Source organism: Vidua macroura, chromosome 1 (assembly GCF_024509145.1).
Source record: "Vidua macroura isolate BioBank_ID:100142 chromosome 1, ASM2450914v1, whole genome shotgun sequence".
Lineage (NCBI taxonomy): Eukaryota > Metazoa > Chordata > Aves > Passeriformes > Viduidae > Vidua > Vidua macroura.
Genome location: NC_071571.1, coordinates 62,895,877 through 62,922,121, shown reverse-complemented (window position 1 = coordinate 62,922,121; position 26,245 = coordinate 62,895,877). Strand labels below are relative to the sequence as shown.

The 26,245-nt window shown below is 36.7% G+C and overlaps 1 protein-coding gene across 4 annotated transcripts in view; it reads left to right on the top strand.

Moving 5' to 3' along the window:
- Positions 1–26,245, top strand: part of CDKAL1 (CDK5 regulatory subunit associated protein 1 like 1) — a 378,840-nt gene that overhangs the window by 225,434 nt on the left and 127,161 nt on the right. For all 4 annotated transcript variants that reach the window (XM_053971531.1, XM_053971541.1, XM_053971551.1 and 1 more), the window contains 2 exons: positions 8,380–8,546; positions 22,832–22,977. In XM_053971531.1, coding sequence (XP_053827506.1) covers positions 8,380–8,546; positions 22,832–22,977 — 313 coding nt within the window. The remainder of the gene's footprint in view (positions 1–8,379; positions 8,547–22,831; positions 22,978–26,245) is intronic.

The following is a 26,245-nucleotide window of genomic DNA, read 5'->3' as shown; positions in this document are numbered from 1 at the left end:
GCAAATCCCAATTTATCATCATGATGTATGGTATCATTAATCCTCCTTGAAAGCAAGATGCATAATGCTGCAGTGTTGGCACTGAGCAAACTTCAGCGGCCTGACTGTCTTCACGCTCCTTTGAGTCTCCCTTGTTGTAGCAGAATGAAACTGGACTCATAATAAGATTAGCTATCATGCTGTTTGCAGCAGCAAGTGACCTATTATCCTGTTCCCTTTCCTTCCCCTCCTTCCTCTCCCCTCTGCTAACGCACTGCAGCTACAAAATGAGCGAGACAGGGCTGCTGGTTTATGCTCTAGCAGTGAGCTGTTGGGAACAGAGGGCCCTATAGGGGTAGAATGACCTCTTTTGTAAGCAAGGACAAGAGTTTGCTTTGTGGGAGAGAGAAACCTTTTATGCTTTCTTTGGTATTTAACGATTAGTTGGCTCTATCTGCTGCATGTGTTTTATCAGGAACTGTCAAACTTTTTTTTTTTTTAATGCCATAGGAAGAAGGAATAATTTAAATGAAATTTTTGGTACTGTTACAAGCTTTCTTATTCCTTGTTTCGAAAAACTCCTACAAAAATACTTCACATATCAATATAGTAGGAGAAGTGAGAAAAATAAACCATGATGCAAATTGTAGAACTGCTAATCCCTACAACAGTCACAGGTAGTGAACTTCCTTTGTAAATGCCTTGGTGGCAAAGCATTTTCTGTAGTGGTTTTGAGACTTTTATGTGATGGATTTAGACAAATAAGCTAATTCAGTGAAACCATATTCAAAATGGTTTCATCAATTTCATTTCTCAGATGCATGACTTTGGACAAGTAAAATTTGGAATAATTGCATTTACAGCTTCTACTTTGTTGACCACAGAAGATAAAATGGAAAGCCACTATAAGTCATGCGGTTATTAGGTTCTTCTATCAGACTTCATGTCTAAATAGAAAGCAGATGGTAGAGGATCATTACCTAAAACTTACTTTGCTGTTACTAAGGAGTAGATGGGTAGTTTCAGTATGCTGTTGTTCTTGTAAAATCTCCAAAGTAACCCTAAAAATTGGTGTGAAAGGTGGTAGTAGAAGTATGTGCATATGTTGTGGTATTGGAGAGGATAAGGGAGGGCTTTTAATTTGTGCAAAACCACAGTGTTTTATTATTCTAACTTAAAAGTAATTAGAAAAAGTTCTTGTTCCTAATGCTTGTTGTTTTGTTTTTTTTTTTTTTCCTTGTAGTTCAGTTCTGATCAGATTTTGTAAATTACATAAAATAACACAAAAATATGAATGTTCTTTGAGGGGAAAAATGTATAAAACATACCTTAAAAAATTTATTAGTACATTTTTATTGAAGTAGAACCAAGCTGTTTCCCGAACTAATTTGTATTGTGCTTGATAACGTATTTCTTCAGCTCTTTTCCATCAAAATTCATTTAAGCTCTGATTACAACTTAGTATGTGAGAGAAAGTGCATTTTACTTTTTGAAAATATAACTTAATCTAACCAAAATCCAAAATATGTTTCATAGTTTTGAAAAAGCAATAACTAGAAGAGTTAAGGGGGCACAAGGTGTAATTATTTTTTTCTATTTTGCAGTTTGTGAATATAGCCCAAACTTTTTTGCATTAGTTTGCAGGATCAGGAATTTGTTTTAAGTTTGTCATGTCTGTACTAAATGATCCTTTAAATCAAGTTCCTGTTATGGCTTCAGTGGGTCTGAGAATTTCATATCATAGATATATACTTATGTATAGCATTTTTATAGAAATACATGAGAACTTTAATCATTTGTTAGAGTAAACATTTACTGAAGTATGTTGGCAAGGAGAAAGAAAAAATGTCTTTTAATTTCATTACTAAGTGTGGCAGACAACACAGCCAAGCAGAATCTTCCAAAGCGATACTGTTCAGTGTTCTAATTTTAAAACAACATGTTATTCCTACATAGGTGGAATGATCTCAATCAGTGTAACTTGGTCTGTATGCCACTTCGTATTAGTTTCCAAACATTTGTTCTCCAAAATATGTAGACCATAAAAGTTACTGTGTTCATTTCCTAAGCACTCTAATATATGTGTCATCCTGTGGGTAGTAGAAACCACAACTGCTTTAAAGGTTTGTGCTGAACTTGGCACTTGCAAAACACAGCTCTAGTTTTTGTACCTGCAGACTGACATGCAGAAGTAATAGAAATAATCCTGCTGTGAGAGGCATCCAAGTGTGCCGAGAGTTCTGGCTGAAGTCATTATGAGTCTGTTCTCTCTCATCCTTCAAGGGACACAACAACCAGGGGAGATTCCTGATGACTGGAAGAGGGGCGAATGTCACCCTGCCCTCCAGAAAGAGCAAGATGGGAGAACTGGAGAACTACAGGGCAGTTTAACCTTACCCTGTATGGGGCAGACACTCCTAGAAGCCACATCCTGACAAGAGGGTGCTTGGGAACGCTAGGCATAGGATGACCAACAAACCATGACCAGCAAACCATGTGTGACTTTTCAGATGGGATGTCTGGCTTTGTGGAGGAAAGGAAAGCAGTAGAGTTGAGGTGTTATGGGGTGGGTTGGTTTGGGGTTTTTTGGGGAGGTAGTCTATTGTTTGTTTTTTTTTGTTTTGGGGTTTTGGGGTGGAGTTGGATTTTTTGTTTTCTTTTGGAGTTTTCTGTTTTGTTTAGGTGTAGTTTGGGTATGTTTACCTTAAATTTGTCTATGACTTCAGCATAGTTCTTAATGTTCTTAGAGTGGTGAGGTATAGACTGGATTACTGGATGGTGAGAAGGTAAAGGAATTTATTGGACTGTCAGGTTCCCAGAGTGGCAATCCATAGTATAAGGTCTTGATGGCAGTTACTAAGGGTATTTTGTAGCCAGTATGTCATGTCTTTCATAACAAGGTGGAATCTGGGAGATGATACTCAAATTAGGGGAGTACTTGACTGGCTTGAGGGTACAGCTAATATTGCAAGGGACATCAACTGCTGGAGAAATGGACTTAGGGTAACTTCATGAAGTTTAACAAAAGCAGGTAAGATGTCCCAAATCTAGGATGAAGAAACGCCATGCTGCATTATGGATATGGAGAGCTGACTGTCTGGGAAGCAGCTTTGCAGCCTTTGGAGTTCCTCTGGGAAAGCTGGTGCACACGAGTCAGCAGTGGAAGCCCTCTGCACTTGCCAGCTGTGCCCCAGCTGCTGTTGGAGAGTGTAGTCACAGGCCCCAGGGACTGACTGATGCCTTGGACTTGGCAATTGTGAGACATCACAGAGAGACTATTCTGTCCATTTTTGGGTGCCTCAGGACAAGGCTGGCACGCTGCAGCAATTCAGCAGAGCAACACTGAAATGATCAGGAGGATGGAGCACATAATAGACAAAAAATGGATTTGTGAAAAGAAAGCTAAGAGGATCATTGCTGTTTACGACTGCCTAATGGGACATATAGAGAAGACAGAGCCAGACTGTCTTGAAGTCAGACAGGTCTTGCAGAGGTAGGATGATAGTTAACAAGTTGGACAAGTTGGAGCACACCAAATTGCAACTACGTACAAGAAAGATTTTTTAACCCTTAGGCTGATCAAATATTGGAACAGATTACCCACAGTGGCTATGGTATTGTTGTCCTTGGGAATATTCAGAACACAACTGCAATTGTAGTAGGTCAGCCCATATTCATGATGTTGTTCAGAGCTTGTTCTTCTGGCAAGCATTAAGAAAATAAGAGTGTACAACCATCTTCCATGTCCTTAAGGCTGTCCAGAAGGGTTAAAAAATAGGTCTTTTAGAAAGAGAAAATACTTTTGAGCATTAATAATGATCCTCTTGAAATTCAGGCTATGAGTCAGTTTGTACACAGTGCATCGTGAGCAGAACTGCAGCACTGCATTTTTCTGTATGAAACCATAAGTTGACCTGCACTTTACAAAACACAGAAAAAAATTGATCCTTTAGGTCATAGCCTGGCAGCTTGCCTCTTTCAGCAGATCTGAACCTAGACCTGTCTTTTTTACTTCAATCTACTTGCATCATCTGCTTGCATGATATCCTGCATTCTCAAGTTGTGACAGTTTAGTGTGAGTTACTGTCTGAATAACTAGGGTTTGTACAGGACTGTGTCCAGCTCCATTCCTTCTGTCTTCCAGAAGCCCTGTATATATACAGATTAAATAAATATAAGGGTTTCTTGGTGAACTGGAAATGATTCCTTCCAAATCCCTCTTAGCATCAGTGAATTGTTCCCAGTTTGATTTTATCTTTCAGGGAAGTCCCTGCAATGGGCTGCTTCAGTGCTGATCCATGTGGTTGAACTGTCTTAACAGGACACTTGGATGATGGTGAATCAATGCTTGCAGAGTACTTCAAAATTACAGGAGGAAACTGATTCCTCCAAATCTCAGTTTCTGTTTAAACTTGTATTATATCCAGATTGGTACAGTGATCTGCTGTTTGCACAGTTCTTCACAATTTCCCAGTTAAGGCACTGATTTAGCAAAGCAATCTAGCACAATACACTGCATCAAGTATATAAATGCTTCCTGCAAAATCCATGCTGAATAAATAAGGAGAAACTGAAATAATTGAAGAGAAAATAAGGTAGGCTAAGCTCATTCTGAGCAATGAATTTGTGTTTTCTAAGGCTTCATCTTTTGCCATGATTCTTTTGTTTTTAAATAATTCTAAGGTTGTGATCAGGAATGGTCAGATTGACTGTCCTCAGACTGACTGTCCTCAAGTGTGCAAGACACAAACATTTATGTAAGGCCTCCCCTTAGCAGATGGTCTTTCAGATTTCTCTGGTGCACTGGGAGAGGTATTTCTGTGGTCTGTGCAGCAGTGCAGACTGCCATAAGAATTCACTGTTGGAGAAGGAATCACAAGGAGGTCAGGCAGTTATTGATAAGCATATGTGGACTACTGAGAAGGTCAGAGTCAGAGGCCTCCCACTGAAGCAGCCTGCAGAGAATTGTGCTGTTGGAAAAGCCACTCTGGTTCACATTAAAAAATCTGCCAGGAAAGAGAAGAAAAATCAGGAGGATTTGGGGATTTAATTTCATTTGTACAGTTAGTTATCAAATGTGAGAATTTCACTGGGATTGGTGTCCAATATTTTAACATCTTCAGGTCTTTTTGTAGATTGAAATAAATTCATTTTTCTGATGGAGTACACTTCTCTTCAGTTTAAAGGATGTTTGGTACTGCCAAAAATAGTGTTTACAATAGTGACATGAAAATAAAGCAAAATAAAAATGCTAGAAGTTTTTATTAAAGAAATTCATAATTTCATAATTTCAAGTGGTCTCTAAACCAGGAATGCACATATTTTGTAAAAGTGATAGATGTAGGATTTCTTTATGATAAGGATTGCTTACCCCACAGAAATGAAATTAAAATGTGATAATCTGCAATGAGTATTCATTATATTGAGACATGTGAGAAAGAATAGGCTCAGAACTTTCTTCAATTGCTTGGAACCTATTCTTTTTCCAACATTTTTCATTCTCAGTAATCTCCAGTTACAGCAGAGCAGAGATCAGAGGCCAACTGTTAAGATTTCTCTTTTGTGCTGGATAGTGATGGCAGAGTTAGAAATAAACCATGAGCTGTGACCAAAGGCAGACGTGTAATTACTTGGATATAGTGATAATTGGCCTTAATACTGTAACAAATGCTTTGAGTTTGCACATCTGAAACCTGCCTTTGGATCAATTTTCTTGTTTACAAAATCAGCTTGCCTTTATTAGTGCCAAAATTGCCCAGTAACAGAGAGGTGAATGATCAAATGAGGTTCACTGTAAAAGAAAGGAAAAAAATTATGTACATGAATAGACAGTGGACTTAAACAGGTTCCTGTGGAGGGCTGGAGTTTGGAGGAGAAATGGGTGGAGTGAAAATGGGAGGTGTTGACTGACTTCATTAATACTGTTTGAGAGGTCTATTGTTTTCTCTTCTTACCTGGTGTAAGTTTAGGCTCCTAAACTGGGGATGCAAAGGACTAAAAAAAATGGCCCAAAATCAGTTGACACAAAACCTCTATCACACACAGTTATGTACAAAGTTGATTTATCCTAATGATCCTCCTTGTAAATATTTATCACTCACGGTAGCTTTCAGTATTTGAAGATCCATTTTGTCAACCTGAAATTGGGGCGTTAACTTTTTCCTAAAATACAGGTGTTCTTCCCCCTCCCTACCTCCTCACCACCCCCCCTCCCCGCCCCAGTAATGACTACATCCTTGGATCTCTCAGCATGCATTATTCCCATTGCTTGTTGTTCAACACCCTGATTGGAGAGCAGATGAGACAGTTATTCCTGCTGTTGTTGATTTACTATTACAGCTGCTTCCTCTTCTTGTGATTTAATTTGAAGTTTCAGCCCACCAGGGGGCTAATGATCCCCACCTATGCAGCTTTAAAAGCTTGCTGTTGTTTTCCACCGGAATGTTATTTCCATTCCGAGCCAGTGATTTATTTTTTTTTCCCCTCAGTGTTCATCTAGTAACTGTGAGGCAGTATTCCATTAGCCATTTTCATGAAAAAAAGAAAAAGGAAATCCAACCCAAACCCTGTGCAACACTCTTTAGATTGAAAGCTTGCAAATGAGAATTACTCTGTTAGAGTAGAAACTCAGCAAATCAGTAAGTTTTGTAGTGTTCTTATGGCTATTGGAGACTCATATAAAGAAACCCAAACTAAAAAAGCCAGGACCTTATAAATCATTTCGATTCCTTACATTTCTCTTCTTTTTTAACATGCAGCATATAAAATTCACTTCTTTTTTTCATGTGTTTCAGGAAAATGTAGGGCAGGCAGCAAACCCAAGAGTATGTTTCATGGTGGGTACTGCCTGTGGTGAGATGAATTCCAAAAACATTAGCAAGTGCACTGAAATCCACAGTGTAATTGTGTCCCGCAGGCAGATTCCTGCTCAGGGAGCTCAGTTTGAGTGTAACTACAAACTTGTGACTGCAAATGGTTGACCAAAGAACACTTAGTACTTCAGGAATGCTTTACACCAGCCTTCTCTCAAGATACAAATTGTAATCTTCCTCACTAAACTATTCTTGAAGCAAAACTTAAGAAGTAAGAAGTTTTCCAGTTAACCTTAAATTTTTAGGCATTTTTCATTCTAACTAATAAATTACCTTGAAAACATTTCTGTGCCAACAGGATTAACTTTGATGCACTGCATGGCTTGCTCTCTGCCATTATTGTTACAGTGTGAATTTAAGAGTAGCAGTCTTGAATTTACATTTTGTAAAACATTTGGTTTTCTAGGTTTATTGCTTTTTATGTGATTAAAGTCAGTGCATGTGCTTAAGTTCTCCACATTTGAGTATAAATTTGTAGCATAAACATTTTACGTTTTCTGATACATTCTCTGCTGGTCCAAAGTGTGTTTTGATGAATTATGCACCTTCTAGAGTTTGATTATTTCTTTTACCAGTACATGATTAGTTTTAGAAGTTTAGCTCTTCACTGAGTTAATGGTATCTTATCTTGCTGTGAATCACAGGTGTTTTCTTCACAGACACCCTGTTTTTGATGGTTTATTTCTTGCTTTGGGGTGGTAAGGAAGGGTAGAGGGGTTGCATTGCAAAAAGGATGAAAGCTGGGCAGGCTGGCAGAAGTGGCTGTGTGAAACCTCAATGCTTTCAACTATTATTAAAGGGTGGTACAATCTTTCTCTCTTTGGGTAGGAGGATATTTTTACCAAATATCAGTGTTCAAGGTTGCTATTTACAATATAGCAACTACAATATAACAATATGCACTACTTCCTAAGGTTCTGATTGATGGAGAATGAAGCATTAACTGCCAGGAAATAGGTTTTCCCGTATTATCACTCGGTCAGGCAGTCGTCACTAACCTTTTCAATACAACCTTAATATTGCATTGCTAATTATATAATTTAAAGAATACAAGATTTTAATAGTTACTACTGTTAATCACAGTGCTTTACAGCTGGTTTTCCTCACTGGAAGCTTACCAGTTAATAAGCTAACTACTGTAATAACCATTAGTGCAAACTCTGCTTGGGTGATGTCTCTTGTGGTGTTTAATGAATTAGGCTCAAAAAATAAAACAGAGTATTAAACTTGTCTGACTTGCTGTAGAGGCAGCACAGAATTAGTCATTGGCTGTGAATGTTAATCACTCCACAGCAATGATAATTTATAGCATTGTTGTAGCACTCTTGTGCTCATAAAATGAACTTAATAACCCACTGCTACCCATGGGATAAACCTTCCTTCTCCCTCCCTCCCCTTTGCAATTGAATACCCAGTCTGGTTGCATAATAGCCATGTGAAATACTGCATTTAAAAGAGTGAGCAGCTGTATGATAAAATAAACAGCTCTAAAACAGATTTGTTAATTATCTCTTTCTTTTATTCACAGAGGGTGTTTGTGAGATATGGCTGACCAGTGAAGACACAGGGGCTTATGGCAGAGACATTGGCACAGACCTCCCCACGCTTCTGTGGAAGCTGGTTGAAGTTATTCCTGAGGGAGCTATGCTGAGGCTTGGCATGACAAACCCTCCCTATATTTTAGAGCATCTGGAGGTAAGGAAGAAAAGGAATCATTTATATGCTGACATGGACCTTCATTGAGTGAGTCAGCATGGAACCTTGTGTGAAATGTCTTTCATTTTAAGCAGTAGCTTAAAAACATAATAGACTTAAAATGCATTTACAACATTAGACTAAGAGTATAAAGCCATGTGCCTGACACAGCAAGTTATTGAGATAATGAGATCTTCAAGTAATTTTGGAATTATAATATTACTGAGATCTCTGACATGTAGGACTTTATTGTAATGATGTTTGTTTGTGTGTGTATCTAGTGTTTCCAAGAACTAAAGGAAATGTCATTTGCAAGTGATGGACTATGGGATTGAATTTTTCTTCCTGCTGCACCTCAGACAAATATTTCCAGAAACACTATATGGTGGTCTCACTCAGTGGTGCATTCATTACCGTATTTTTAGCATGTTTAGAACTTGCATGATAAGAAATATAAATGTAAGTGTATATCTGTGTTTAAAATAAATGTAACAAAGCAATTCAATGAAATGAGAAGTATATAGCTTTGTATATTACTTTGAATTTGAAAGAGTAGCTTATTCATGCAGAGGAGGAAGTGAGTTTCTTCTGAAAAGTAGGTTGGTTTTGATGGATTGTGTCACCAAATGAATTTATTGAAGTTCCTAGAAACCGTTCACAGAATGAACATAACTGTAAAGAGGAGGAAAAAAAGGAGGGAAGGATGTAGTTGAAAATAAATTTTGTAACCATGTGCATGTTTAATACCCAGGTAAGTAGCTGGTATCCATGCTACTTTCCCAAATATAATATAACATTAATAGTTACACTTGTGTTTTCTTAAGATGTCAAGGACAGTATTTTCTCATCAGAGTGCTATTACTGCACCTTTGCCTATTATTGAAGCATGTGGGCCAGAGGAATCTCATCTTGGTAGGAATAAGCAGGTTTTCATTTCACTAGCTAAAGAATTTCAACTGCAGAAAGTTGCAAGAAAATTCCTGGGTTGTTATTTTATTCTTTGGTTTAGCATACACTTCACTAAGAGAGAGTTTTAACTCAGCACACTGAATAGGAGCCTTTAGGAAGCAGTGTGGTAGTGCTCTTGAGAATTTGCATTGTGTCTGGAACTCTTATATCTTATATCTGCCACAAGCTTTTCTTCTTTCTGTATTTTAACATTTTTCAGCATCTTGTACAAAAGGAAATCAAGCTTTTGGCAATTTTCACAGTTAGTTCCTTTGCTTTCATTTTTAATTCACATTATTAAAAGTGTTTTGGCTTAGGCTGCTGGTTTTGTCACAGCTGGTCATTGTATGAGTGTTCTCAAATCTTTAAAAAAAATAGAAAAATCAGTTGCTGTAAATAACAAACTGCTCTGCTGAGATAAGGGGCACTCTTGATATAATCCAAGAAAAGTGGAAAGAATGTTGCTTTCCTTCAATCATAGTAAGTGTGAGCATGTCACAAATCTGTAAATTTATGATATCTAGTCTTTCTGTTTCTAAATTTTCCAGAAGGTGCTGTAGGTAGGACTTATTTTTTTATCAGACTCATATTTAGGAAAAATACTCTTATCTTTTTGAAAATGCATCTTTAGGTGTCATGGCAAAGGCAGAGGAATTAATGCAAGCCTGTTGAAAATGTGTGTTTTGAATATTGCTGTGCAGAACATCTGTTTGTGTGCACCAGCCTTGTGGTGCAGTAGCAACATCTGCTGTTGCTCATCCTCTTCAGTGTTCCATACAGTTTCCAATTTATATGATTTTTCTAAGGATTATCTAATCACGTTTTCGTATTTCACATGTGACCAAGAATTTCTGATCTTGAAATTTTGTGACATCATTTTTCTGATTTGTCAAACTAAATTACTGAAATCTTTTTTTTTTTTTGCTTTCTGCAATTCTATTTAGTCTCCTCTACTCAGTTTACCAGACTTTTCTCTGAAGGATCACTGGGGAATGTAAGCAGTCTCCTGTATATGTTTTCACCAAACAAAATAAACTTTTTATGGGCAACATGCTTTTAACTTTCCAGTTGAGGAAAGGGTAAAACTGTATAAAAAACCAAAATTAAGTGAGAAGCTGATTAACCCTCATGTCAGTTGATTAGGATAAAATCCAGATGTAGATCTGTTATCTCCTAAGATACGAAGATGTGTTATGCGTTGCAAACATCTTTCATTAATTGTTTTAAAAGCATTTTAAAATTTTATTTTAAAATGTTATTAATTGATTGATTTTATTATTCGATTTTTAAACTGCATTTTATTAACTGATTTTTTTTAGAAGTCATCTTTCTAATTATGATGTTGTTTGGCTTTCTGTGAAAAAAATTTACCTGGGAAAATGTACTAATATTGTGTCACTTTTTGTATGCAATACAAAGGACAAAGTCATTCCAATCATGTATCTTTTTTAAAAACCAGACATTTCTGGCATACAGTTGTACACGTGCAATTGCTCGGCAGGGGTTTGTTTCACTTTCAAAATTATGTGTGGCATAGAGCAACAGTAGTCTTCTAAATGTAGAAATTAATTTTGAGATCTGGACAGAGCTTCCCTAGAGACTCAGCCTAAAAGCAAAAATTTTGATTTGTTCACTTTTGTTCCATATTTGTTGGAGCTTATCTGCAGGTGAGAATGTTTCATTTGCCTCAGTGTCTAGGAATCAGTTTCATATTTTCCACTAAGTGGTAGCCAACAGCTCTGCTGTTCCACTGATGGAGGCCAGCACAAGTAGAAGAGGAGGAGGAGGAGGAGGAGGAGGAGGAGGAGGAGGAGGAAGACAACTTCCCTTGGGACAGGAGTGGTGGGATTAGAGCAGAAGAGGAGGCAGAGGAAAGCTGTGGGCGCTTGTAATGGGCATTAAGGCTCTTACTCTGGAAGGCTTGGTAGATCTGGGGGCCTGGGCCAGTGGCCATTTGAACTCAAGTTTGTTTCAGGTGGGGAGTCAGTTTAAGTTTCCATATGATTTAAAATAGCATAACAAGTGCCTTCAGGTACTGCTGTCAGATAAATGCCATTGTGTACTTGAAGATGTTTGTCATTCCAGAGGATACGGTTAATCTCGTGAAAATCCTTACTATGCTTGTGTTGTGCAGTCTGACAATTTAGTACTTCAGTTTTTTATTCAGTAAATATGGTGGCAGTAGTGCCTGTGTAGCATGAATAGTCTTGGGATGAGAAGCAAACACATGTTTTCAAATTATAAATTCTGCATTCACTTGGGCATTCTTGTCTAAAGAGAAAGATATATATGGAACCATGCAGTGTTTTATAGTCATGCACAATATTTGCACTTTTTGGCATGCCGGATACTAACCTATGTCATTACAAAAAGAGCCTTTATCATAATTATTCAGGGTATAATCTAAAGTACTAGATTTTTTATCTGCTGTTTTCTTCAGCCACAGATGATGTCTGTGCTTACATTAGGGCATAGTATGAAGTATTAAGAGCAGATGAGGAAAACACAGAATTTGGTAGTGAAGCCACTATATTTGAATTTATCTGCATTTTGGAGTCTACTTCAAAATAAATGTAATTCTCTTAATTAAACTTTTCCACTACCTGTGATCCAAAGCTGTTTCAAAGACATACTATTAGTTTGAATCCTGCTGTTTCCACTCATGTGGATGGAGTACATTCATGGTGAACCTGGAGTATGGCTACTGCTCTGATTTCCTTGGAAGCTAATTTAGTTTGTCTACTACAAAGTTCACCCTAGACTGAATGAACCAATGGCTGTGAAGGGAGCATGGGGAACTGCATTTTAAAATTTCACTGCTGCTTTCAGTGTACATGTCAAAGTGAACACAGCACTGGCAGGACTTATCCAGCGTGAGGTTTGTTGTTATGACAGAGAGAATTATTTGCTGTGTTCAAAGAAACTGAAGGACCAGAGACTTGAATTCTTGGTCATTGTACTAAGATTGAGAATGGAGTTTGGTTGACCTGCAGGAGACATCCTTAGTTTTCCTCTCAGAGAAAACCTGGCCAAGCAATGGAGGTAGTATTGCATTTTCCAAAGTGCTCTCACAGTCTTAGCAGTCTGTTTGAATGGATACACCATGAAGCATATAGCTTGCTTATTCCAAGGTTGATCTCAAACTGAGATTTTGAGACACACCTTTACCCGGTGTCTGTCCTATCTTAAAATGCTGATGCAACATGACGTTGAGGAAAACTGGGTATTTTATCTACATGGAAGAAGATTTCAGTAACCAATGGAGAGGAAGGGCTGGGAAAAATCCATTAAAACAATGGTAGCAGATAAATGATGAATGGGAATTAGTCTGAAATGTAAAAAATAAGGTGCAGTGTATAGCAGCTTGAAATTAATGTTCATGGCATAGTGTTAGCTACTGATTTTGCCTTGACTGTATTTCACTTTTCCTTGGGTTGAAACTTAATTTTCTTTTTAAGTATCCAGGGCTCTGTCCAAATCACAAGGGACTCTAGATCATCCAGACTGTAAAAGGGCAGGGACTGTCATCTCAGCCTTAGCTCACCTCCTTTGTGGATTTAACATAATCCCAGAGTTGTCTGGGATTTTAGTTCAGCACTTTCTGTGAGTGATGGGATGCTTCCAAATCTGTATAAAGGAGGCAGTTCACACCTGCCATTCCCGTAAGTGCTTAATTTCACATGACTAGATGAGTAGTCGTCTTTGTCACCTGTCAAAATGAGTCTGTCTCAAACCATACTATATGCCATCTGTGGGCTGTATCTCCGTTATTAATTCAGGACATTTGAGTGATACACCAGCCATTGAGATGGAGTCTGCATGGCAGCAGAGCCTTTAAATGCAGAAGGTGTGCCAAGTGTACCAGGAGTTGCAGTAGTATTTCTTTGCTCTTTTGCTTTGATTTTTCGTGTCAGCTCGGTGTTTGTTTCTTAACCTCATTGAAGCTGATACCCTACAGATGGCTTCCTCAAACGTGCCCTGACACAGCACAGAGGAAATTGTTACAGTATTACAGTAAAATTACTAATTCACTTTTCTTTTTTCTCTGTTGTCCTTTTTTTCCTCTGAGTGCACCAAGCATTTTTGAGCGTTGTGCATAAGCTCAAGTTTTGAATAACCTCGAGTGTAAGCTAATTTGAAATGCATTTAAAAAGGGAATAATATGCACACATTTCTCAATGGCAAATAAAAGGGCAGCATAATTTCAGGAATTAAAAGGACTTTAGGGCACGTATTTGCTTTGTTTCTAGTATTATTTTTTGTCATTTTCATAGACTGCTGCTTTTGAAAGTGCCAATTAAAATCTGTTGATTTGACCAGAAAAAATGAAAACTGCAGCATACATTTAAATAAATGAATAGTTAAGCCCCTGACTTCTTATTACTGTGAGTTTTGTAGTGTTTTTTACTCGGTGGACCATGCAAGTTTTTCTTGCTGTAATTACAAAGTTATTTCTGCAAACTGTGTCTGTTTTGCTAGCAGTATAATTGAAAGGAACCTCAGATACTAAAGGGAGGTGAATGGGGCAATTGCCTCCATCCTCCTGAAAAAAAAAAAAGGTGAGGTATGAAGGGATGTTTACTATTTTATTTGGTGTTATGTTAAATGCTTGTTTGTCCTATGGAAGCTGTATGTGCATCTTTGCTTACTCTCTGTAATCCTGCTTTTTATTTTTTAGTACTAAAATAATCTGTCTTTCCTGTTCTTCCTCTCAAAGCATTCTTTGTCTTTGGGGTTTTCAAATATAGCACATTTCCTTTAAATTACTTCTTAAGACAGTGTCATGGGAACATGAGCTCACCACAGAGTCAATGTACTTTTTTATATTATGGAGTTGGGAAATGGATGAATCTCTGCTGTGCTTCGGGATACATTTTGTCATGCCATTTTCTCTAATCTAGAATTTTAACATCTCATACACAGCAGATCCTAACGTCTGTAAATGCTTGGTGACATGTTAGTTTCCAGCTGGTAGAATATGATTTGGCTTAATAAATGTCAAAATAAGAACCCATTTTACTCTTCCTGAAGGTTTTATGCTGTATTTGTGAATATTGGGTTCTCTCAAAAACCTTAGCAAATTTGGAGCTTTGAACAATAAAGGTTTCCTTCCTGACAACATGGAAGGGATTATTTGTGTTGTTGGGAATGAAGCTCATGTTCTTTATAACACTAGTTGAAAAAATGCTTTGAGATACATAAAAACTGGTTTTTATTTATGCGCAAAATTCAGTTTTCCATCATGACAGAATATTTTATGCATGCATCTAGTGCTTTTCTATATTTAATAATTTGTGAATAAAAACTGGTATTGCAAAAAGGGGTTAACATTAAGTAGCACACTGCTTGACCAGTTAAATCTGTGCATATTAGTTGTACCTTAATTATGACTTGTTCATATGAATGTTGCTCTAGCTTGTTAAATTGCCTGAGAATGAAGAGTATTTAAATGCAGACAGATCCACACTCAATCTTGTGCTGAGTGTCAGGCTGTCTGTCAATTACTTACAATCCTGTCTCATCCCAGCAGTCCTTTGGAGCTGGAGCTTACTTCTGGTGAATTACTAGCAGAAAATAAAAATCACCAGTAACTGAGCAATATGTTCAAAGAATGGGAAATGCATATATGGGATACTGCATTCGTGCTAAATAAAAGTAGGATTTTTATCAGTTGCCATGCGCTTCAAGGCATTGAGGTAGAAGCTATTGTCAAACTGAGAGCTTGCATAACAAACTGTGCCATCTTTTTTTAATATTTCTGCCTTCATTGTTAAACAAATAGCATCTCACTTTCCTAGTTATTTATATTATAATAAGTAAAGTTCTACCAAGTATTCTCCATGCTGTTTCAAAAGCTTCTGTTTAGTTTAGATGCATAAACCCTTTTGTTTTCTTTGATAGATGAGCTGTCACATTCCCTATGCTCTGCAGCATCATCTACATAATCTTCAGTAAGACTGCTTGCTTCGTTAGGCTTTGGCATTTGTTTAAAAAAAAGAGGTTGATTTTCTTGAGGTGAAGATTTTCTTTAAAATGAGAAAAAGAAAATATATTGTGTTCTAAAAACTTCAGTAAAACTGCACAGTAATATTTGCTTTGTGTTGTACCACTGTTAATCAAGGAAAAGACATAAAATCTCTTTTCATTCTTGAATTCAATTGGTTTAGTTCTGTTAAATGTGCAAGGGTTACTGAAAAATGTAAATTATATGATATAAATCTTGTCATTATGGTTTGGAATATTTTTATTCTATTTTACTATGAAATTTAGGTCAGCTCACAAAAGAAAGTGATAGTATTTGCCTAAAGGTTTAAGTTTTGATTAAAAACTTCCACTATTTTCCTTCCACTGGAACCTGCTAAAGCAGTTATTATTTTAGATATTGTACTTGCTTGTTTGAAATGAAGGGAAACAATAGAGAGGCTCCCTTGGCACTGCCCTGTCTTAGTACAGATGAGCTCTGGAGGGGTGTGCAATTCATTCTATGTCTTCCTTCTGAGCAGAAACCATCAATTCTTTTCTATCCTGTGGGATTCTCATTTTTGAGCTGGAGAACAAATTCATAGTATGGATGAAACTAGCAATTCATTTCACTCATTCAGCTTTCTGAAGACAAAAAGGTAGTGTGACAATCCTACTTGCCTATCGTGTGTGCTTCTCTGTGCTTTAATTAATTTTCAAGGTTTTATTAGCATAAAGTATGATTAAGACAGAGAGTTATTTAAAGTAGCAGTGTGCTGTTGCAATAAATCACCTTTTTAGGGACCTTCCCAATAGGTGTTTCTAATACATATTGAAAAATGAGTATTAATTTACTTCTGGAAAAACATATTTCATTTGAGGAGTGCTTAATGATGAGAAATTAGAGAGGACCATAGAGAAAATTTAAAAAAGAGTGCATTTTCTTGCATGTCAGAATTAATAATTTCACAAGTAATTAGTATTAGCTCTTTGGTTGGCTGGTTTGAAGTCATTAAACCATTGCTCTAACCATTAATGAAATGTACACTTTACATTAAAGTGAATCAATTTTTGGAACTGGACAAACAGCACTCTGAAGCTCCACAAAGGCTCTTTAGGATTGTAACGATGGCGGCTGCAGCAGCAAAAATAACAGTTCTCATCTTTGAAAGCACTGAACCATTTTCCTGCGTGGTGCATAGAAATTAGTGTGGTATTAATGCTGAAAGTGTCACTGAATCAGCTCTGTTTTGGGGATGTGAAGACTCAGATGTACTTGGGCTCATGGCTCATCACAGGCTGAGTAATAAGCAATCCTCCCAAAGGAGATGCTAATGCTTAACATTTTACCCAATGTAAAGTCAATCTGCTTTAATATTGGAAGCAAATTGTGTTAGGGATGCCAGCTTGCTTATTGTGAAGAATTTCAGGAACCAAGGTTTAAGATATCTGTACTGGGAGTTACTGGTTTTGTTAGAAAATGTGAATAAATGGTACTATGCAAGAAGTTTCTTTTTATCCTTGGATATGACATGTATAATCTTGTGAAGAACCATATCTACCTGTTAACAGAAAAGGAGAATTCTTGATATTTTTGTGTTTACAAATCAGGTACCTAGCATATTTGATGCTGTGTGTTTCCTTTGTGCGTTGACTCATGGGAAGAGATGTGACAAACTTCAGCTGAAGCTTTGGACTGTGAAATACAGTTATTGTATTGTGACATTATCTGAATATCACTTCTTGTGCAGGAACTTGAGTTAGCTTGTGCTCTTATTTAATAAAGGAAGATGTGGCAGGCTCTTCAAGGCATATTAGGTGGTTTCGGTATGGCATGGTTTACCATGTTTTTTTTAAGAGAGGTTTAATACATATTAAGCTGTGAGGCAGGAAAAAGTTGCTTAGCTAGCTATGTTTTGTCTGCTTTCTGAGGCTAGAAGCAGTAGAGAGATCCCACACCTAGGAGAACAGCTGGGAGCAGCTAGGGCTGAGCATATGACTCTCATGGCTAGTTTTCCTATCAGCAAATCACAGCTTGCAGTCTGGTTTATATCCACTTCCAAGGGTGGCCTGAGCTAATACCAGTTTTCTTTTTGGTAATGTAGAAGGCATTTTTCCCATATGGCAAAACAAATTTTTGCCCTCCATCTGGCAAACCGAAGATTTGATTTAAAGGTTCAAATTACATTGGCTAGAATTGCATGGGCTTCTCACTGCTCCAGTGTGACCTGCCTTTATCCTAATGACCAGATAAAGACCTGAGCATGTCATGTCATGTTACTTGGGGGTAGGGGTTGCCACCAAGTTTGCCCATCGTGTGGCTTCAGTGCATCTCCCCTGGTTCATGCACAGATGAGGGAGAGGCATTGCCTTGCAACCAGTGTCCTCAGGGACATCCCACATGTTCTTAGTTTTTTAAAGCCCCATTACTCACAGGTGGTGGGAAGTGCAGGGAGAGTTCCCTGTTCATTCATTTTAACAAAACTGCTCTGGGCTTTCCAGACTGGATCATAACTGTGTCATCATTCCCATGCCTGCATCACAAGATCACATCTGTTCCTGAGCTGAACTGCAGCAGAGGAATTTATAAAATGGGCCACAGCCACTTTTTATGCAGACTGTGCTGGTGGTAGCACCGCTCAGCTTGTGAAAGACAACAGTCAGCAGACACCCCTCATGACATACCCCAAAGTAGTATCTGCCACAAAGGGATGAAGTTTTGAGGGAGTGCCATTTTGTCATGTTTCTATATGGATGAGGATTTCTTTGGGCTTCACTGCTGGCAGAGGACAAAATCCTTTTACTATCAAGCAAGCTATTCACATTATCGTGACTCAAATAGACAGAATTCAAATACTTGGATTTTTGCCTGCTTTAGGTAAGGGGAAAGAATTGCTGTCTGAACAGCTTGCTGGGACTGACATAAAGATGCACAGATATTGATGTTTATTGTCTCTGCAATTTTCTATGGTTGCACACAGTGTCATTGCAAACAGGAGGTGTGATTTTCTGGTTAGGTGGTTAAATTTGTATATTGTAATTGCTAGGATAAAATACACTGATTAGATAGAAATCTTTCTGGTAATGTGCTTTGTGTTCTAATGTACTCCAGCTGCTAAGGACTGGGAAAAAATATTTCATATGTGATCAGTATCCTAAAGGATGTTTCACATGCATTGTTATTTTCCAAATGTAGATGATGCCTATTTTTGTAGAGTCAGGTTAAAACAAATTGTGCTACTTTTTGACCTTTTAGTTCCTACATGATATTTCATTTTTGTGTAGTGCATCCCTTCATTCATAGACACATATCAGATTACAGGGAATAGTGAGAAAAGGCAATCAGCTGTTTCAGTTGTGATGAAAGACAGGAAGTTTCTTTCACAGTGATATAGTTTCAAAATGTTGTTCATTTATTGTTTCCAGATGGAAATAAAATTCTAGATTGTTTTTCTTCTAACTGAAATATGTAATTATACCTAGTAATGCAGAGCACTTCAGAAAAAAATAAATATATATAATTATAAAAAAACAACAGGAAACAGATGTTAATCTTAGAATGCTGAGACACAGTGAAGTAAAAATATGCCCATGATGTCCTTCAAATACTTTTTGGGATATTAACTAATAGTTTTATTCAGTGATGAAATCTGGTATTCTGTGTGCAATCTGTAGTATGGGAAAATCTGTCAGCATTGACTAAGTATGACTGTTAAGTGCAGAGTAGTTGTAATTTAATCAAACCTATGTGGCAAAGAACTTCAGTGTTATTTTGGTGGTAGGGAGGATGAAAGATAAGACTGGAACAGTCTTACCTTAAAACTTCAGGTTAGAACGTGATATTTCTGTCTGAACAGTGCAAAGTTTGGAAGATTGATTTATCCAGATTTCTGATCCAATCATTCAAAGCTTGTGTTTAATTCATTATTCTGTTTCCTTCTCAACAGCTCATTCAGAATTTCTGGTTATAAAAGGTAAATTTAAGACCACCAGCAGTACTTAAAAGGGAATGACAGTGAAACAGTGGGTCATCAGGTATTTCTGTCTTGCATTTGGTTTGTGTTAATAATTTGTGTTGTGCTAAATTCATAAAGTTAATCATTACAATCCTCAAGTACCTGCTGGGAAATCAGTTTGTCAGTAGGACATGCAGTGCATTTTATGTAGCTTTAGATGCAGAAAGCAAGCAAAGAAAGGAGTTCATAGTATAAAGAGCTGTTTGCAACCTCCTCATCTCTAGGAGGAGCTTTGACTGTCCAAAACATTCCTGAATCCCATAACCACAGCACCTAGGCTGTGGTTCCCAGACAGACCGTGTGTGTATTGCTTGTGAATTTCTGATACACATGACAAGTGATTTACTTTCTAAAAAATGCCAGTTCTTTTGATATGGAGTATCTTTCTGAACCAAAATGATGCAGTAGAATAGTCAATAATGTTTTTAAGCTTACAGTTGTAGCTTTTATTGTATGCAGGGACCTGTAGTGATAGTTGAAAAGTTCAGTTAATTAATGCCAGGCATTTTGCATCCCATTGATACAGAACCAAGGCTAATTACTTTAAATGACAACAGTTGTGTTCTTAATCTTGAAAGTTATCAACAACAGTGATTGCAGAAAACATATGTTTTCTTTCTTTGACATGGGGGATAACTGGAAGAAGCAATTCTGATTAGTCTTGTTTAACAATGCCCGTTGGACACCATTGCTTTAGTTCTTCTTAAAGGAAGTGCAGTCCAAAGCTCCCTCTTGGCCACATCGCCCTGAAAGAGATCAACTGTGAGACCAGCAGGATTCTGCATGTTACAGTCAGATCAGCAGCTAGTGGCTTTGGGGTTGGTTGGATGCCTTGGTTTTTTTGAATCCTCTGAGTAGGAAAACCCCTTTTAGATTTTAGAATTTGGTTTTCATTCTTCATACTTCACCATAACATTTTTGTTGTTTAAGGTGAATATGAGAAATAAAACCAACATTTTCATATAACTACAGAATTTCCACGTTTATGACTTCAAAAATCAAAACTTTGTGGTAAAACAAGGTAAGGTTTTTTAAAATCTAACATTTCTATCACAAAGAAACAAACAGACATAGTGAATCTGTTTGGATTTTTGTTCTATCAGATGATTCTCAGCTTTACAAAAGCTGGAACAAAATAAGAGTTTGGTATCTAGAAATTCTAATAAATGATTTATTACTTTCAAAAAGAACTTACAGACTGATCTCATATTGAAGAGTCTGTTACTCAGAAGATGCAAAATTTGAGAGGAGTGGCAAAGAATTTTTTTTTCCTATGTCGTAGGGCAAGTTATTTTTAAGAACTTGGCAGATTTAGAAACACGTTATGAAACATGACTTTCGTTGGTTTCTTGTATCATAAATATGTTTTTGAAAATTGAGTAAAGTACTCAGAACCAAGAGATAAGCAGAATAATAGGCTTGTGGTCCATAGCTTAATTTTCAGCTCATATTTCCCATATTTTACAAACGTATTTGATTACTGATAAATAGAAAAATCACAGATGACTACAAGGATGCTTCATATAAATTACATTCACATGATTTTCTAAAGCTTAAAAAAAAGGTTTTATGTATTTGTTCCTTATGATTTCATTTTTGAAAATATATTCTAGCTGAACATCTACAGTTATTAAGGGCATATATATATATATATTTCTATTTCTATTTCTATTTCTATTTCTATTTCTATTTGAATTGGACACAAAATTTGTATGGATGTATGGTGGCCTTTTCTTCACTGTTTTTTCATGAAACCAGCTATCTCCAGCTTCCACTGAGAGCCATGTTCAGTGCACACAACCTTTCTGTGTGTCAAATTGTGTGTCATTCTGTGTATCAAATTGAGTTTACATACCTCAGATGGAGTATCTGTTGCCTTGAATAATGTACCCACTTCTCTTAGACATTTATGTAATAAGATCTTAGACAGAAACTTTCAAAACTGCTTCCAGAAGTGATTTGATAGAGTTTTGGGTTTTGTACACATCTGTTTGTCAGATGAAAAGTGAGTATCAAGAGAGCATTTTTTTCTTCTTGTTCTAAAAATCAGTGCTTTTAAAAGTTGAGTTCCTGCAAATGAAAAGGCATGAGGATGTCTGCCTTCTCTTTGAACAATCTAGGCCAGCCTTGTAGAAATACAGAGAGAAAATCTAGATGCGTGACTAATATTGCTGATTAATGGTCTGGAAGAATTTGTAAATAGTTGCATCTTAAAAAGTAAATATGGCAGCAGTATGTGGTGTCAGACAGAGTATTTGTGCTATCTGAGAAAACAGGAGAGATGGCCTGAGTGAGCCTGACTGGAGCACACAGAATGCACTGGCAGAAGAGCAGTGCTCAGTCCCAGGCCATTTCCTGAATACCCACAGCTCATGGAGAAAGGGAAAACCATATGTGAAGACCTGGTTTTTTTACAGAATATGGTTCTTTGTCCAAGTTCACTTATTTATTGCAGGACAAGGATTAACAAGCAGTATGGTACCACATTGCACACATTCTCAATGCTGGTTGGTTTCAACTTTAAAAAATACTTAAGCTTTGTTGCTTGATTGTATGTCTATAATTGGTTAAATAATAAAAATGAGAGAAATCAGACCACCATATTCTATTCTCTGTCTCACATTCCTTCACCTTGCCTAGCCTCCCCCTTGGGGGGTTGGTTTGGCTTTCAGTAGGAGGTTTGGTTTTGCATTTTGCTATTATCTTTACTTTTTTTTTCCCTTACCTTTTGCATTTGTATAAAATGTATCATATCCTCTGTCTCTTTCCAAGCCATCACTCCAGTTTTAAGCTGCCCCCTGATTAATTCTATTTATATTATAGCCAAGCACTTTTAATTTCAGTCCTTTTCTCTGAAGTAACACAGGTAACATTTCAGACCAGTATTGGTCTGAAATATATATGTTTGCAAGTGATGAGGTGTACCTTAATTAGCAACTGCCCAACTTTAGGGATGCTTCAATTATAGACATTCTCATTCTGGTATCTGAGAAGTTACTTCAGTCCAACAAGAACGCAACTAACCCTTGCTGTCCTCTGAAAACAGCCACTGTCTGAAATCACCAATCTTCATGATACTTTGCCTCTAAAATTTTCTTTTAATTGTGTAACCAATACTACATGAGGAATGTGATCCTTATCTCAAAGTAAATTTGATTTCATCGCTTTCTTCTTATTTTCTCCTAAAAAAATTGCTTTCAGATATTTTCACCTGTCCCCACTGTTTCAAACTGGGCTGGGGCAATTTAGTATTGTTTGGGTTTTAGAAGTATTGCTGATACTTACCCCATATATTAATCTGAGTTTCCTGTATTATTTTTGTAATGCTTTAAAGCTTCTTTTTTGTTTAATAACTCATAGGAAATGGCCAAGATTCTCAATCATCCAAGAGTATATGCTTTTCTGCACATACCAGTCCAGTCAGCCTCTGACAGTGTGCTCATGGACATGAAAAGAGAATACTGTGTGGCAGACTTCAAACAAGTAGTGGATTTCCTTAAAGAAAAGTAAGTCTACTAATAATTGAGAAAATGACAGTGTTGGGTTTGTTGCAATGTCAAGAACATGTGGCTGAAAACACAATTATTTGCAACTTCATAATTAAGGTATGAAAAAAATGACATCCTTTAAGCTTTCAAAGTCTTTTAAGCCCCTTGATGTGGTTAGACCCTATGCTTGAGCTTTTATAAGGATCTTAAATCTCTGCATGACATGCTTTTAATTTGTCAGTATATTCCTAATCTTTTTTAAAAAATGCATTCTTAAATTATTTTTTATACATAAACTACTATATATAGATTGCTTGAAGTTGGAGTTACTGAAGTTGTCTTTAATGTGGCTTTCGAGCATTGCACACTTTGTGTACTAGAGATGATCCAGCTCCAGCAAATATAAATGGTTTGGTTTTGTGTTTGTTTGTTCTAATAAGTATTTTATGTCCTATATCTTATTCAATTTTACATCAATACAGTAACACTCTTATCTTGCTTAGGGGACTGATGAGTTCTAGGTTAATTTCAAAATTATTTCCCTTAACAACAGAGCTAATTGTGAGAAATGAAAGAATGTATCATTAATGTATTTGCTTATGCTGACACCAAGATGAAAGTCACATCTACCTGCAAAGCTTTTGTAACTACAAGTAATAATTTCATATCCAAGGAAGTATTTTCTTAGCTTTTAAAAAGTTAATAGTGACATATTTTGATGGATATTTCTGCACTGATTGTCCAAAAAACATGTCTGGAGAATAATTTCTGACACTTGTTTGGCTACTTTCTCTCTTTCTGCTTCCTTTGCTTGTGTGCTTGTTCAGTGACTTAAGGGCAGTGACATTGTACCTTTGACTCTTACCTTGCATTAAAATACTGGTACATCAAACCAATCAAATTTTCATAATAATTTTCATAATCAGTTTTTTTGTGATAATTGAAAAATTGAAAAGTCTAGCTATGTAAAACATGTCATCTAATAGCTGCATGGGAATTATAATATGTAAGAAAGAAAGCCAACTGTGACAAAATAGAATCTGTTTTGCAAACTGCATGTGTAATTTGTAGGACATTCCTATGCATCTAGGACAACTGATGGAAATGGGGCTGCTTGTCTTCATACAGGTTGATTTGCATTAATTTTCCACCACAAACAATACCCATGAATTCTTGGCACTAAATTTCATGTGACTGTGGATCAGTGTTAGTTTTTAATTAACAGATGTATTGTATTCCCACGTATCTTAAGTGGAACTGTGTCAGTTTATGTCTTAGTTGACTTGAAGTTGATTCATTATTCTCTTCAATAGTTTTAGCATTGGAAGCTATTACCATAACAGCAGCTGGATTCTCGACAACCCAGTATAGCTGGCACATATTGGGGCATATGGGGATTTATTAAATCATACAGCTCTTGCACACAGCAAAGAGTGAATTACTTAATACCCAAATTTAAAACAGCTGGTCACTGAGCATACAGTAATGTATGTCATACATCTTTTTCCAGGGCATTTTTTGTAGTGAACTTAACAAGGAACAAAACTGGTTTGATGTCTTGATTTTAAAGACTAATAAAGTTTCTTTATCCTGCTTATTAAGAAAATACCAAATTATCTAGTAGTTCCTGTTAGAAAACAGTCTCCAGATACAAGATGGAAAAATCTTTGTACCATATGGCAGCAGGATAAAGAAGCCATGCAAGGTAGAGAAAATGTTTTGGATATTTGAACATGTGTTCATCTGTGAAATGCAAGGTTTTTTCTTTGCGCTTAAGAGCATAGAGTCTTTGTTTGTAGACTTTACTGTTGTGACAGCAGCCAGCTATTACAATCTCATGTAGATATTCCCATAAAGATCTCGGCACAAAATTTGCCAGAATTTAACATGGCTCCAGACAACTCCAGAGCCTAGAGCCAGAATAGCTAAAATTAAATATGTGTTTAAACTACTTTAATAGCCAAAGGGGATTATTTCTACCTCACATTTATCAAAAAGGTAAAATAAACCAAAAGTGGAACCCCCTGTTATCTCCTTTCTCTATTGCTGGAGCCATAAAATCATCTAGAAGCTTCCTACACAAAATGTACAAGGACCAGTAGATTCCAAATGTCACCTTTGTCTCTAGAATGTGACATCTGCTCTAATAATAACTTCACCGAAAGTTTTATTAAAGCAGTAATTATATAGGCTAACCAGCTGACCTGCTGCAGAAGTAAAACCACAAAATCAAGGAATGCTAATGGTTATCAGTTAAGTATTTAATAACTTGCATTCAAACATCTAAGCACATAAAATTAAGACCAGCAAGTAAAAATTAAAGGAAAAAGGAAAAGAAACAGCCATATCATAATTTTTGTTTTGGAACCCCAAAGATATACCAGCTGACTTCTGAATCTTTTTCTCAATTAGGCCAACAAAACTCTCTGGGCTTTTCTTCTTCAAGAAGGAAAAAAAAAAGCTTTTCCTTCCTCTGGAGAGCCATGAGTGACTGCAGAGGTATCTTCTTCAGAGTGGGGATTTGTTTATATCCTGCTGAACACAGAATACCTTATAGAGAGAGATCTCCAGGAGTACTCCAGGCAGAGTACTCTCTATATAGAAACTCACTTTTTTTAAAAGAATGGAGCATTCTTGACACTGTGTCTGTGAAGATAGAAATGTCACATTTTTCCTCTTTTTGAGGACTCTCTGCAGGCATGAGCAATAGAAATGAACTTTAAAAATTAGTACTAATGTTCTAGTGCTGGCTTTTGATACGCAACTCTTTTTATTTCAGAGCCACTCTCCCCAGCCACCTGACAACATTTTTGATTTATTATGAAGATCAATAGCAAAATGCATAGAATATAAAGCAAGAAAGGCAAATCCATTAGACTGTGAAAAACTGAAATACAGAAGGCTTCTTTTATACTTTTTTTTTTAAAAATTCCTTCTACCTTATTTGCACTTTTTTGCACAGAAATTTCAGTAAGTTCGACTATTCAGGAAAATACTGTTGAGGAGTTGATACGCCGATCTACATTTATCTGGAAATCTAATATATAGATATAGATATAGATATAGATATAGAGATATATTTCTTGAGAATTTATTTTTAAACTGTTCTAGAGAGCAACAGCATAAAGCGAGGATGTAGTGATTAAAGTGGAGGGTGGACACAGTCTGTAGGGACTAAGCAAGGACTAGTGCCCTGGTCTGTGATCTCTGGGGACTAAAGTAGTCTGCAGGCACTATTCACAAGACTGATTCCTACATGAGTTTGCAACTAAATATAGGACATTTA